We start from the raw sequence: 16,210 nt of genomic DNA, 5'->3' as shown, positions 1-16,210 counted from the left end.
TGGAACTCAGTACATCGTTTCAAACACCATCTCAAACTAGTTTTCTTTCTGCCATGTTACTGTAGAAGTTCTTCCACAATTAATCCTTGACAGACCTGTGGACACAAGCATAAACAAATTAAGTTTATTTGAAAGTATGCACAGAAAAATAAAAGGCCCAGTACAGACTGATAGAGAGTATGGTTATGACAAAAATCTAAGTACTGGTTACACATTTCAATCTCTTTTTACTGTAGAGTATCTAACCTAAGAACGAATGTTGTAAGTAAATTTTTTGTTTTCTGGTAGATTGTGAACAGTGTAGTATAAAATTTCACACAAAAAATGTTGGGTGATAAAATGATTAGGTCTTGTCTCAAATTACATTTTTATGATATGAATAAATTGTTTCCATCACCATATTGTTCTTTACAGATTTCAAGTTTCCCTAATATCTGGCATTAAACTATACTGTACTGTACTGTACTAGAATAAGAAAATGTTTTGACAACTAAAACCTATAATTTATTCCAGTTCCAACAGTTCATATAATATATCTCTATATTAATTGACTAAAGCTTAAAAAAAGGCTTTGGTCTTTAATAAGGTAAAAAGTGCATTTAAGCATGAAACAACTATCTCAATTCACTAGCTACGCCATTGTAATATATATAGTGTATATCAAGAGAGAGAATGGTGCAGAAAAGATATTTTTGTTGCCAATAAGTAAATATATTTAGATCTTATATGAAAGGCCCGCAACTTCAAGAATATAATGGTGACAGAAATGAAATAGTAATAGTGCTCTCTGAAACCTGTACTGTATTGTATTATTCTGATTATGCTGGACACGAAACATCTTTAAATGCCTAAATTCTATAAAAGTAAAATGATTATCACCATGGAATTGCTGGTATTCTCCTCCTCGCAGCCTCTCTGTAGTCCCCTTCAACTCCTTGTGGTGCCTGACATGTTGGTCTCAACCAAATAAACAAATCTGTAAAATATAGTTCTTCATTAGTCTCTTGTACTTCTATCATAAAATGATAAGGAAACCTTTACATGAACCAAGGAAATTCAGAGGAATATGTAAAAAAAAGACAAGAGATAAATACAGTTAAGTTTATAAAAGTTTAAATATGTTGCAGATAAAGTTTTCACTTGAAAAAGCACACTTTATCTAAGGAAAATAAATCATGGTAAATTTATTTGCAGCAATGTATAATTTATTAACCTAACAAAAGGATTATTTCATAAGGTTAAAAGTTTTAAATACTGTTACTGTATTACCATTATTAGGTAGTTTCAAATCAGCAAATTCAAGTACATATTCTTATCAACCATATTTTGACCTATTGAATCCACATTCCAAACTGGTTTTGTATGTACTTTACTAAGATATTGCCCAATAGCACATGAAAAATCTTGGAATGGCACTAAATACATCAAAATCTAATAAGACATTCCTATTGAAAGATTACATCAAACGTGTACCTTTTTTGAAGAGGCATCTAAGAGTTCTTTATAGCTTTGGTCTTTGTTTATCTATGAATATGAAAATGTAATTCAACAGACACACTAGGTATAAATAGCAAAAAAAAATTACCATAATTACTTTGGTAAAAATGGGAGACAAAATATTTTTTTGCTCAGTAAGGAACTTCAATGATAGAAGGCAATAAATAAGTAGTTTTACTTTCAGAACATAACATATAACTTTGAAATAGACACTTCAGCTAAAATGAAAACAAAAATAGAAAAATAACATCTTCCACATTTAGTGTAATATCTTTTGCTAAGTCATGATATGGACCTAATAAGCTTACAGTAATGTAAAGTATATTTACAGCAAAGGGTCTATGCATCTATTCCTCACAAAGTACACATTTACTGTACTGCATATTTTGTAAATGAAAGGAATATGCAGACGTCTGAGCTTTAACAGCAATAAGAAGTGGATCATTCCCCCCATCCATATCAAGCAAAGCAATAAATAAAGTTACTTACCTTTCAAAACCTTTCGAAATAGCCCTTCTTTCCCTCACTGAAGAACTATCATCTTTGTACCTCTTCTGATATTCTTGAGTTAAAGTGCTTTTGTTGATATGCATCACATATAAAGATGGTCTCAACCAATGGATTTCTTAAAGATCTAGCATTCTTGGCACTAAAACACCCCTTTATACATGAATGAGACAAAACATTTTACAATGTCCCAAAACAGCAAGTTCGATTGTTTCTTTACCATTGATATGCAATTTTCAAATAAAAAAAGTGTCATTATTACAACTTGATGTTGAGGATGACACCTGTTGCAAACAATTGTTTATCACTTTTGAAAGAGAGCAATCAAACACTCAGGAAAGATTCTAAAGTGCACTTTAATCATTTCCTTTGGAACCAGAATATTAGGATCTGTAAGCTAAGTGAGGTGGCATTGTTTTTTTTTTTTTTTTTTTCATACATAGCTCACTTTTGAATATGAGCCAGCAAAAAAAATCCTTGAAAACAGGATTTCATGTCCTACAACTTTTGCCGACGTAATGACAATTTGATGTCTGTTCCGTTGCTTAGAACCATCAGCTTTCCATTCTGTCCACATTGCCAAAGGAGAAGAGAGACTTTGTCGAGCCAATGTTCAGACACAGATGAATTCTTAAGTGGATGGCATTCTAAAGAATGGTAGTATGAAAGCAGCAACCACACACCCTTTTCTGGCCATTATTTGTAACTGAGAGTCCAAACAGGATGTCATATTAGTCCCAGCCAATGGCAAGTTTAATAACCCTGTCAGGATAGTCATCATGAGCTCCAACCAAGATGATGCTCTTCTCTCTCTAGCTGCTCACCACCACGATATTCCATTTCTTTTACTTTCTAAAGACGTTCCTGGTGACAGCATTTCCAGATCTGAAAAGGTATACAGACCCTTATGAAAACCCATATATTTTCAGAATTTTTTTTTAAAGGCAAATCTACAGAAATTAGATAAAACCATAAAATCTTACTTTATTGGTCTAATACAGTTCTTATCACTTGTGGCATAATCAATTTTTTAGGTTCATACATCCAACAATTACTTTTCAAAAAATAAATATTTCCGTTCAGCATAAAATTTTAAATTAGTTTTCTCTACTTTCCTTGCCCAAATCCTTTAGCTATTACCTCCCTGATTTATTGATGTCATGTCATAATTTTCATCAGCTTATAATAAAAGAAAATAAATACAGAATACAGTATACAAAATACCTCAGTTAAAAAAGTTGCAAGAAATATCGAAACATCTAATTAATTGTTATCGATACTTCTACCATAATTTATCATTCATGGACAGATATACATTTGAATGTCATTTCTCAGGTATTTTTCTAATGTGTTTTTGTGTTAAAAAAAAAAAAACTGCTCCGTTGTGTATAATATCATGCATCTGATACCTTAAAGATTTCATAACAATATTTCATAATACACCCTTTTCTCCAAAAGACTTTGATTCAGCTTAAGGCCATCCATTCATCTATCAGTGTCATTATAAATATGTTAAAAATATATCAACTCAGTTAATCTCATGTTAATATTTATGAATATGATAATCATATTAAAAAATTCTAGCATTAAATTCATTTCAGTCATTTGAAGCTGCATACAAATTATTTTTTTTTCAAATGGTGATTTTTCACTTTAAATACAAACTGCAGATAGAAATGCGTGTGTGTGTGTGTGTATGTGTATGCGTATTCACAGTACGGATAGACATTCTACCCAATCCATTAGTCACTGTACATCAATATTCAACCTTGGGTAATGCTATTATGCAATGTAAAAATAAAATTGATTGGATTGGATTATGAATTTTGTCCATGGGCCCAAGCACTGGGAGGCCGTTCAGCATCCAGGCGCAACTGGATGTAAATCCTGCTGTTGCTCTACAAACTAAAAGTTTAAAGAGGCTGGACAGCAAGATGGAAGAAACAAAGTTGGGACAGAAAGATAAGGTTGAATCTTCATCATAACACTTTTGGGGGATAAAGTTTTTGCTTATTACCAGATATCTGGTACCCTGGATAATTCTTTATAAATTTGCTTAAACTTTAAGGACACTAAAAAATACTTAAAACATCCTAAATAATTTTGGCTTAGGAATATGATCATATGAGGCTCTCTCATCATACTTTTGAAGACACGATTCGGATATTTTGTTCAAAACTTGATTAATTTCAGTAGAATATTGTCCCAAAGGAACAGGAATTACTATATGCAATGCTATCTCAGCTTCAAAATTAAATACAGGTTTGATTTCGAATAATAATGAATAATAATTATCAATTATGAACTTTCTAAGGCTTTTTAAGGTCAAGTTTTTTAATCCTAAACATGTACCTTTAGTAAATACAATTATTTTCTGAATGGATTAAGACAGGCTGTTTATCTATTTTGCTTGTAAAGAAGAACCAAATCCTTTAGATACTTGAATTTACCAGAGTCGTTTTTAAAACAGAAGGATTTAAAATACAAAATTATAATGCATGAAGGTCATCAGCAATGTTATGATGCAGCCGATGTTCAATCTCTTTCTGGGATGCTCTCAGCAAAATAAATTTATATTCCTATCTAAGTGTATTTCCAGATTGATTCCCAATACAGTTAGTCAATATTAAGTGAAAATGAAGAATATTTTTCAAAGAAAAATTAACTTCTTTTACAAGCTTACAGCATGTCAGCTAGTTCTCAATCAAAGACTGCTTTGCAATTTTTCTAGCAATGTTCTTTAAAAAATATATAAGAATACACATGATGGCACAGATGATTTCAGCATGAAATCTCTTCCTAAAAGCTAAATATAAGTTAAGGCAATGAAGCAAGGTAGAGATAACTTACCTTGACGATGTCTCGCTGTTCGAGTCATCGGATGTGGGACATCAGTATCACGTAAGCCAAAGTCCAAAGAAAGAGAAGAAGGAAGACGTGTTGCTTTGCACTGACAGTCGAATCACTCTGTCCGTTCTGGTGAACCGCAGCTTGATGCTGACCTGCAGAAAGCGAAAAATTGCAATTTTACTGCATTCTAAGAGGGAAAAAGTTTTGACATACAAGACCAGAATAATTTTGATGTAAACTAGTCCTACGATTATGAAATCAATATACTGTAGAAGTGAATGAAGTATACGGAATTAGTAAACACCTGTGAATCAATGGTTAGTTTTTCTCAACAATTTTTCTCTTGTCAAGAAGAAATAAAGAAAATGCCTGTCCATGCAATGTGTAATGCTACACAACTGTGATATTTTCAGGAATTAAAATGTGAAAAAACCTACATATTTAGCTATACCATCTTACAGGTATACAGGGGGTGACATCAGAGGAAAACAAGAGCGGTCTCTTTACTGCCACATTCAAAATTTATATGTCAAATGAAATATGAACCCTGCGCAGACAACTTCCTCAGTATTAGTTACTGCATATGCATTAACAGAAGGCTCGTCAGTAATGCATTTGACAAACCCTAACACATTACTGTATGTACAGTACGTAATCATGTTCACCCTGGATATTGGGGCCCTTCTGCTCCAGAACCTTTATCACTTAAATTAACCAGACACTACTATGTCTCCTCTTCCTTTGTAAAGAAAAAAAAAAAAAACAGAAGCCTTGGATTACTGAGATTCTTCATCATCCCAATGTCCTCACTTCTTTTCTCATGACGAAAGCCGCTGAAAATACATTGACTTATCTTTTAACCTTTGCTAACATTTACACACCATCATCATATCTCAACATTTCTTACAAATTCAACTCCTCTTTACATATACTATGGAAAAGTAACATCAATTCCTATTTGATACGAACACTTCACTTCTGTAAGGGACATTTGGGTTGGTTCAATAACCCCGTCATATGTAACAATTTTGATTCTATAGTCACTCCTCTCATATTCTAAATCTTTTACAGAGGTTCTCCTATTCTACACATTTCACATAAAGTATTTTGTGATTCTCCTTTTGCAGTGTTCTCCATTGTCCATTTCTTTATGCCTACATGAAGTAACTGCTTTTATTCATGAATCATACATGCTGACTTTCCTTGTTCTACCCACAGTGCCTTCTCAAATTTAATTTGGAAAAAGTCCATGGTCACTTAAACTGCTAAATTACAAAAAAATGTGTTAGTAAAAATATCAAATACAAATAATAAATAACAGAAAATAAATTAATATCACCTGAAAAATCATCATCTAGATCTATTTGGTTTGAATCTTCTTCCTCACTTTGAAATAAACTACACTAGTTCTGGCTATGATATGACAAAAAAGTAGAAAGAGCAATCAGATAGTTCAGACCTCCGCCAATGAAGACTGTGAACATTTTACTTAAGTCTATGGTTCACGCTTTCCCTCTTTCACATCTTGACCGTGCATGAATATCATCCTAATCATCATCAGCCACTGCAGGACACGTCCTTCCCCTCGCGTCTGTTTAGGGTCTTTCTATACCTGTTTACTGTATCATAAAAATTTTGGATCCGGATGGTGATTCGGATCACTGCCAAAATTTAAACACTTCTAAGTTGGCCCATAAAAATTCATCCATAACTTTTTGAGTTAGACAGGTGACAAACAAACATACAGGTGAAAATATAACCTTCTTGGCAGAGGTAATAACCCATATAGACTCCGAGGGCATACAGGAACCACTTACTCGACTGTATGTGGACGGAAACAGAAGACGAGCCTCCAGTGTCGGGTCGGCAACTGTACCGACCGGAATCTTGGGGCGTTACGTTCGAGAGCATCAGCCGACCTATGGTTCTTTTACTGGTTTTCTCTGTCTAAAGAAAGAAAAACAAATTGAGATACATTACAAGATTGTGGGTGACTATTACTCTCCTAATATTCTTTATGCTAAAGGGAGAAAATACGAATAACATTGCCTGCTTCACTTGAAAAATGTCTCATGAGTTTACTCTTGATAACAATATTACCCATATGCATGTGTTTACATGTTTAGGAAAATATACCTAAAATGTGTTCTACTATTAGGAAATATATTTTCACAGAGAGAGAGAGAGAGAGAGAGAGAGAGAGAGAGAGAGAGAGAGAGAGAGAGAGAGAGAGAGAGAGAGCTTGTACATTTGGCAAAAAAAGGGGGATTCCCTATTTTACAGTAGAATTAGAAGTACCATATACTGTAAAGGATGTGATTCCCTATTTTGCAACAATATTATAAGTGCCTTATACCGTAAAAATATATATATATATATATATATATATATATATATATATATATATATATATATATATATATATATATATATATATATATATATATATATATATATATATATATATATATATATATATATATATATATAGATCAACATTACATGCACATTGATCAACCTTTCTTTGCTTACCATCTGGAATTGATACACGATATTTGAGAGGTACATCGTAACTGTAAAATGGAACAACTAATGAGAGGATTTAAATCAAGAGGCAAAATACGAAATATCATAATTCTCTCTCTCTCTCTCTCTCTCTCTCTCTCTCTCTCTCTCTCTCTCTCTCTCTCTCTCTCTCTCTCTCTCTCTCTCTCTCTCTCTCTCTCTCTCTTCTTCTTCTTCTTCTTCTTCTTCTTCTTCTTCTTCTTCTTCTTCTTCTTCATTTGGGTAACAATTTGATGAACTCATATGTAAACTGTATTCATACAACTCGGACTTCTCTCCCTACTCAACATTTCTAACATCCTACTTAAACTCTCCCTCTTTATAACTCTATTCATTTACTCCCTCACTCTCCCATCATACACACACACTCTCTCTCTCTCTCTCTCTCTCTCTCTCTCTCTCTCTCTCTCTCTCTCTCTCTCTCTCTCTCTCTCTCTCTCTCTCTCTCTCTCTCAACCTTTCTAACATCCTACTTAAACTATCTTTCTCTCTTTATCACCTTATTCATTTAACACCTCTCTTTCTCATCATACTCAATCTCTCTCACTCTCCCTAACACTACTGTACTTAAAACCACTTAAATTCAATTCTTACTCTCTCATCCTATTTATTTAACACCCTCTCTTTCTCATCCTACTCAACCTATCTTACTCTCCCTAACACTACTGTACTTAAACCCTTCTCTCTCAACCCATTTAAATTCAATTCTTACTCTCTCATCCTATTTATTTAACACCCCCTCTTTCTCATCCTACTCAACCTCTCTCTCGAACACTAGTTTATCCCTTCCCTGTCATACCACTTCAATTCAATACTTTCTCTCTTATCCTATTTGTTTAACATCCTCTCTTTCTCATCCTACTCAACCTTTCTCTCGAACACTACTTTACCCCTTCCCTCTCATACCACTTAAATTCAATTCTTTTTCTCTCTCATCATATTTATTTACCCTTTATCTCTCTCTTTCATCCTACTTAATCTAACTCTTTCTCTATCCTGCTTAAACCCCCCCCCCCTCTCTCTCTCTCTCTCTCTCTCTCTCTGTCATATTAGTTACCTGTAAGGCGATGCCTCCCCTAGGCGAATCGTAAGTTAATCTGACGGCCCCTTGATACCAACGAACCTGGTTCGGCCCTTTCACGTAATTATGAACGATGTTACACGTCAGAGAAAGGCTGCTTCCTTGTTGCATGTATCGCTCCTCGGGTCCTTCGATGTTGACTTGGGTGTCTGGAAGATTTAATAAATATATTATTATTATTATTATTATTATTATTATTATTACCTGCTAAGCTACAACCGTAGTTGGAAAAGCAGGATGCTATAAGCCCAGGGGCCCCAACAGGGAAAACAGCTCAGGGAGGAAAGGAAAAAAGGAAAAATAAAATATTTTAAGAATAGCAACATTATAATAAATATTTCCTATATAAACTATAAAAACTTTAACAAAACAAGAAAGAGAGAAATTAGTTAGAATAGCGTGCCCGAGTGTACCCTCAAACAAGAGAACTCTAACCCAAGACAGTGGAAGACCATGGTACAAAGGCTATGGCTAGAGATCACTGGCTTGATTTTGGATTGTCCTTCTCCTAGAAGAGCTGCTTACCATGGCTAAAGAGTCTCTTATACCCTAAACAAGAGGAAAGTAGCCACTGAACAATTACAGTGCAGTAGTTAACCCATTGAGAGAAGAATAGTTTGGTAATCTTAGTGTTGTCAGGTGTATGAGGAGAGAGGAGAATCTGTAAAGCATATGCCCGACAATTCGGTGTATGTGTAGGCAAAGGGAAAATGAACCGTGACCAGAGATAAAAATCCAACGTAGTACTGTCTGACCAGTCAAAGGACATCGTAACTCTGTAGTGGTTATATATATATATATATATATATATATATATATATATATATATATATATATATATATATATATAAACACACACATACACTGGAAAAGTGTATGGTAGAATACTGATTCACAGGATTGAGGATAAAACAGAGAATGCTATCTTGGAAGTACAGGGTGGTTTTAAAAGAGGTAGGGGATGTATGAATCTGACTTTTACAATTACGCAGATATGTGAGAAATATTTAGTAAAAGGTAAGGACGTGTATGTTGCGTTTATGGATCTGGATAAAGCGTATGATAGAGTTAATAGGGAAGCGATGTGGAATGTGATGAGGTTATATGGAATTGGTGGAAGGTTGTTGTAAGCAGTGAAAAGTTTCTACAAAGGTCGTAAAGCATCTCTTAGGATAGGAAATGAAGTGAGTGATTGGTTTCCATTAAGAGTGGGGCTGAGACAGGGATGTGTGATGTTGCCATGGTTGTTGAACTTGTATGTTGATGGAGTGGAGACAGGAAAATGCTCGAGTGCTTGGTCGAGGAATGAAACTGATAGACGAGAGTGATCACGAATGGGAGGTAAATCAGTTGTTGTTTGCGGATGATACTGTACTGGTTGCAGACTCGGAAGAGAAGCTTGGCCGATTAGTGACAGAATTTGGAAGGGTGTGTGAGAGAAGGAAGTTGAGAGTTAACGTGGGTAACAGTAAGGGTGTGAGATGTACGAGAAGGGAAGGTGGTGCGAGGTTGAATATCATGTTATATGGAGAGTTACTTGACGAAGTAGATCGGTTTAAGTACTTGGGGTCTGTTGTTGAAGCAAATGGTAGAGTGGAAGCAGATGTACGCCAGAGAGTGAATGAAGGATGCAAAGTGTTGGGGGAAGTTAAGGGAGTAGTAAAGAATAGAGGGTTAGGGATGAATGTAAAGAGAGTTCTGTATGAGAAAGTGATTATACCAACTGTGATCTATGGATCGGAGTTGTGGGGAATGAAAGTGACGGAGAGACAGAAATTGAATGAGTTTGAGATGAAGTGTCTGAGGAGTATGGCTGGTGTATCTCGAGTAGATAGGGTTAGGAACGAAGTAGTGAGGTTGAGAACGGGTGTAAGAAATGATTTAGCAGCTAGAGTAGATATGAATGAGTTGAGGTGGTTTGGCCATGTTGAGAGAATACAAAATGGCTGTTTGCTAAAGGTGATGAATGCAAGAGTTGATGGGAGAAGTACAAGAGGAAGGCAAAGGTTTGGGTGGATGGATAGAGTGAAGAAAGCTCTGGGTGATAGGAGGATAGATGTGAGAGAGGCAAGAGAGCGTGCTAGAAATAGGAATGAATGGCAAACGATTGTGACGCAGTTCCGGTAGGCCCTGCTGCTTCCTTCGGTCGCCTTGGATGACCGCGGAGGTAGCAGCAGTAGGGGATTCAGCTCATGAAGCTTCATCTGTGGTGGATAACGAGGAAGGGTGGGCTGTGGCACCCTAGCACTACCAGGCTGGGAGGAGCGTACAGAGGAAAGGTCCCCTTTTTCCCATTTGTTTGATGACAGCTACCCCCCGAAATTGAGGGAAGTGCCTTGGTATATAGATTGATAGTTAGATATATATATATATATATATATATATATATATATATATATATATATATATATATATATATATATATATATATATGTATGTGTGTATATATATATATATATATATATATATATATATATATATATATATATATATATATATATATATATATATATATATATATATATACAGTATTTACCTGTAAAAAATACAATCTTTGTATCAAAATATATGCTAAGGTGTTGTTATTAGTAGCAATATTCTTTGAGTTCGTTTTCCAATTCGTTTCATATATTCAATAAGAAAATTTCTTTTACAAGCCCAATTACCAAAAATAAAAATCTATTTATAGCTAATGACAAATGAATGAAAAAAACCGATTAATATCATCCAAATATATTTATATTTTCAATATGAAAATTTCTTTTACAAGTCCAATTACAAACATTAATTTTTTTATTAATGGCTAATGACAAATAAATGAAAAAACTGTCGAAATAATTTCTTAATATATCTACAATAAAATTACAAATATATTGCAATTACATTCTTGCTCGTAAAAAATAAAAATATATAAATAAAATGAATGATGTAAAAACGGACAGAAAATAAAAAATAAAATCAACATGACTCATATCTAAAGGCAAGGCTCACTCTTAATTGACTAAAGTAATATGACTTGCAGGTAGCATAAAACCAAGTTTCTTTTCGGCGACTTTATTGCAAAAGTCCATTTGGGAATTCCCGTCGGTTATGCAGAGAGAGAGAGAGAGAGAGAGAGAGAGAGAGAGAGAGAGAGAGAGAGAGAGAGAGAGAGAGAGAGATTGTCAGGCCAGGAGGTTAAGGGAGGGAATGGGAAAGGGAGGAAGGAAATGGGAGAGAAAGAGGAATAGGGTGTCGTTGAGACACTAATGATTAATATAAGCATATAATGTTTATTCTCTGCCTTACTCAAAGGGTTGTTGTGGCCTGATTGGTAACGTCTCTGCCTGGTGATCACCAGACGGGGGTTCGAGTCCCGCTCAGACTCGTTAGTGCCTTTAATGTCTGCAACCTTAACATCCTTGTGAGCTAAGGATGGGAGTTTGGGGGAGCCTACAAGTCTATCTGCTGAGTCACCAGCAGCCATTGCCTGGTCCTCCTTAGTCCTAGCTTGGGTGGAGATGGAGCTTAGGCGCTGATTATATGATATATGGTCATTCTCTAGGGCATTGTCCTGCTTGCTAGGGCAATGTCACTGTCCCTTGCCTTAGCCATTCATGAGTGGCCTTTAAACCTTAAAACCTAGAGTGAATAAAATGTTTCCATATATATCACGTCACGAAATAATCCCCCACGCAATCATTCATACTTTCTATCCACAGGTAGCCAACTTAGTTACATTTCGACCCTTCAGAGATAATCTATTGAGGTAAGTATACAGCATTTTCAACTGACGTGAAAAGGTTGAAATTAAAGGTGAAAACGCTGTAAGTCTTAAACTAACCTGTAAATGTTTCCGACACATGTAATAGATATAAATGCAAGTTGAAGGTTGGTGAGGATTGATGACGTATGCCATAGAAACTAAGATGATGAAATAATGGACGTTATTATGGAAAATTGGAAGACGTTGATTCGGTTCTGTATCATGGAGTGAATAAAATGGACGATGGTTAGATGACAGATAAGGTAAGTCTAGGAAAAGGCACAGCAAGAAAGGTAACAGAATGTGTTGAAAATTTGGTAAAAATACTCGAATTACCTGTAACACCCTTTGCGAAAATGTAGGAAAGCAATGTTGAACCAGCTCTTGTACGGAAATGAAGCGTGGATGTCGAATACAAAATAAAAAGATTGGAAAATGCTATGCTGAACTGTCTTTGTAGCATATGTGGATTTAAGAAGAATGAGCAGGCTAAGAGATGTGGATATCCAAAAATAATTGAAAGAAAAGGCTTTAATGGGGAAAGTATAGCTGGGTTTTAAGGTGGTTAAGTCATATGGAAAGAATTGATAAAAATAGGTTAGATAAAAGGGCATAAAATTCAGAGATGCTAAGAGATAGGAGGAGAAGTATCCCTAGCAAGGTTGGATAGATGGTGGGATAGATGTATTGGCAAAGAAGGGTTAATATCCAAGAAGTGTAAGATGAGGGTGAATGGTGCAGAGTTACGTAGAGGTTAAATGCTCTGCAATGAGCTTTCTGTGAAGCTGCATGAAGTGACAAAAGCTGTGGTAACTATATTGCAGTTAAAAGGATAAATGCGGCAGAGACTCATAAGGGAGACAATCAATATATTTGTAACTAAATACCTAAACGTCTATATTTTGTTGACATTTTGGGATACATTTTTTTTTCATTGTCAACATCTGATCAATTAAAATGAACTTATCTGTGTACTAATCCCAGGTTCTACTCTGGGAGCCAGCAAAAGAATGACATTTTAAAAGTTAATGGCTTTAAATAAAAGTGAAAGTTTAAACAATGAAATGTAAATCTAATTTTGGGAACAAACCATTACTGTACTCCTAATTTTGTTCGTCATAAAAAAAGGTCTCTGGTTAATCATAAAGTCTCTCTCTCTCTCTCTCTCTCTCTCTCTCTCTCTCTCTCTCTCTCTCTCTCTCTCTCTCTCTCTCTCTCAATCCACTTAACAGCCCCACAGAAGCCGGCTGCCGACGAAAATAGTTTTAAATATTTTGAGCGAAAAAAAAGGGAGAGATTTATTTCAGCCGTGTCATTTCAGACAGGTCAGTTTGCGCACGTGACCCAGTGCGGCACATCTGAAAATACCTGGGCTTTCTTTTCCCCCCGGGAATTTCCAACAGCGGTACTTTCAAGATTTCACAAAATTGTCAAATTTCGAAAAGCTTCCGTGATTAGATTTAGGTTTTTAAAGCTCATCTAAATTTAGGTTAATTAAGATGTGGATATTTTGGTTTTGACTAAAATTAGGGGAGCCTTTGTAGGGTGACGGCCAGATCCCGTAGAAAACGGGAATATTCTGAACTGTGGCCGTCGTTCTAAAAACGATTTTGGCGGGAGAAGCTAACTTAAAAAACCAACCTAACCTATGCTAAACGCCGTATCCTTACCCAGGGGGGCTGCGCCCCCCCGGACCCCCCCTTACACAATAGTTTCCTTACCTACGAGTACGACAGGAGAAGCTAACTTAAAAAACCCACCTAACCTATGCTAAAAGCCGTGTCCTTACCCAGGGGGGCTGCGCCCCCCCGGACCCCCCCTTACACAACATATTTAAGATCCATAGACCATTTCCAAACGTTTTTATTCTATACAAGATAATAGTCGGAGCGATAATAAACAAATTAGGACGCTTGGCCGTAGCGCTACAAACTACCCAAATTAGGATATGCTTCAGGGGCTACAAAGGGAAGGAATTTGGATTTAATAATAAATAGCTCAGCGTTAAGGTCGGAAGAGACCATTCAGCGTCACAGGGTTGTGAGGTCGGATTATTTACCCTTGGCGGAGGTTTGTTTACGGGGCTGTAATGGCCTACTGGAAACGTTCTGGGCTTGTTATCTGCAGGACTGGGGTTCGAATACCGCAATTATTATTATTATTATTAATTATTATTATTATTAATTATTATCATTATTATCATTACTATTATTATTAATTAATATCAATATTATTATTACTATTATCATTATTATTATTATTACTATTATTATTATTATTATTATTAACTATTATTATTCATTATTATTATTATTAATTATTAATTATTATTAATTATTAATTATTATTAATTATTAATTATTATTAATTATTAATTACTAATTATTATTATTAATTATCAATTATTATTATTAATTATTAATATTGTTATTATTATTATTACTACTTGCTAAGCTACACCCCTCGTTGGAAAAGCAGTATGCTATAAGCCCAGGAGCTTCAACAGGGAAAATAGCCAAGTGAGGAAATGTTACAAGGAAAAATAAAATATTTTAAATTCAGTAACAACATTAAATGATCGATAGTTTCTTATAGTGTCCACAACCTCACTATCCTTGTAAGCTAAGGTGGGTGGGGGGAGGAGCCGAATCATCAGCAGCCATTGCCTGGCCCTCCCTGGTCCTAGCTTGGGTGGAGAGGGGAGCTTGGGCGTTGGTCATATGTATAATATTGTCAATCTCTAGGGCATTGTCCTGCCAGCTAGGTAGAGCATTACTCCTTGTCTCTGCCATTCGTGAGTATACATTAAACAGGACAGTCTTCAATGTCTTTATATATATTATATATATATATATATATATATATATATATATATATATATAGATAGATATATATATATATATATATATATATATATATATATATATATATATATATATATATATATATTCCTATCTATAATATATATATATATATATATATATATATATATATATATATATATATATATATATATATGTTTTTTCAAAAAGGCCCATAAAAGAAACACAGGAAATATGAATAAATCACACTAAATTTCGGTCAATAAACATCGACCCTCTTCAGGATGTAAAGTATAAATGAGGAATACAGTGGAGAGTGACGGTTTATATATGAAAGCAAAAGGGTGTGTTCAATTGTTCTATAGTTGTTATAATTGCTGGAAGGATTAGCCAAATTTAATTACATCCAGGTGCGTCTTCTTATTGTTGAGCCGCTTGGAGGAAGTCTTGACCTCTGATGCATGTCTGGTGGTCGGTCTCCGTGGATTATCTTCTTAATGATAGGGTTGAGAAGAGTATTGTCCACTGTGTCAGCTTTCCATTGGCCCCCAGATAGGTTCATTGTGTTTGATTGATTTATGATAGCTGATTCCAGGATTTTCCTTCTGTACGGACAGGTACTCTTAAAAAGCAAAGACGACTCACTCCAGTTAATCTGGTGCCCTAAATCCCTAAGGTGAACGAAAATCCCCGAGTTTTCATAGCCATGCTCCGGAGTTTTTCAAATCCGTAAGAAAAATCGGAAATAATAAAAAGGACATCGAGGTCTTAGAAAAATTCAAAGTCATGAACCCTTCGTTGCCATATTTTTACGGGCTCCCAAAAACTCACAAGGACGGCATTCCCTTACGCCCAATTGTGAATGCTTCCATTTAAAATCACGTAACAATATTGGACCGGACCGTGACTGGACCGCGACCGGACCACAACCGGACCGATAGTGTGAATCAACCCTTATGCTCCACCTACTATGCATTTCAGAGCCCATGTTATACTGTTTTTCGCAAATATCTTCTATACAAACAACGGGATCAGTGTGATATTTTGGCACAGCTTCTTTGACACAGTCCGCTAATTTATGACACTACACTGCGATGCCAATTGTTTCATTAATGAGCTTACTCTTGAGCACCCTTTTGAGAT

At 35.2% G+C, this 16,210-nt stretch overlaps 1 protein-coding gene across 1 annotated transcript in view; it reads right to left on the bottom strand.

Moving 5' to 3' along the window:
* Positions 1 to 1,657: 1,657 nt before the first annotated feature.
* Positions 1,658 to 16,210, bottom strand: part of LOC137654235 (zwei Ig domain protein zig-8-like) — a 483,606-nt gene continuing 469,053 nt past the window's right edge. The window contains exons 6-9 of the mRNA XM_068387870.1: positions 8,477 to 8,649; positions 6,672 to 6,801; positions 4,855 to 5,006; positions 1,658 to 2,889 (exon numbers count right to left, since the gene is read on the bottom strand). Of these exons, the coding sequence (XP_068243971.1) occupies positions 4,879 to 5,006; positions 6,672 to 6,801; positions 8,477 to 8,649 (431 nt within the window). The 3' untranslated portion in view covers positions 1,658 to 2,889; positions 4,855 to 4,878. The remainder of the gene's footprint in view (positions 2,890 to 4,854; positions 5,007 to 6,671; positions 6,802 to 8,476; positions 8,650 to 16,210) is intronic.

The sequence above is a fragment of the Palaemon carinicauda genome, chromosome 15 (assembly GCF_036898095.1).
Source record: "Palaemon carinicauda isolate YSFRI2023 chromosome 15, ASM3689809v2, whole genome shotgun sequence".
In the NCBI taxonomy this organism is placed as follows: Eukaryota; Metazoa; Arthropoda; class Malacostraca; order Decapoda; family Palaemonidae; genus Palaemon; species Palaemon carinicauda.
The sequence above is the reverse complement of the archived record's forward strand: the minus strand, read 5'-3'. Positions and strand labels throughout refer to the sequence as shown.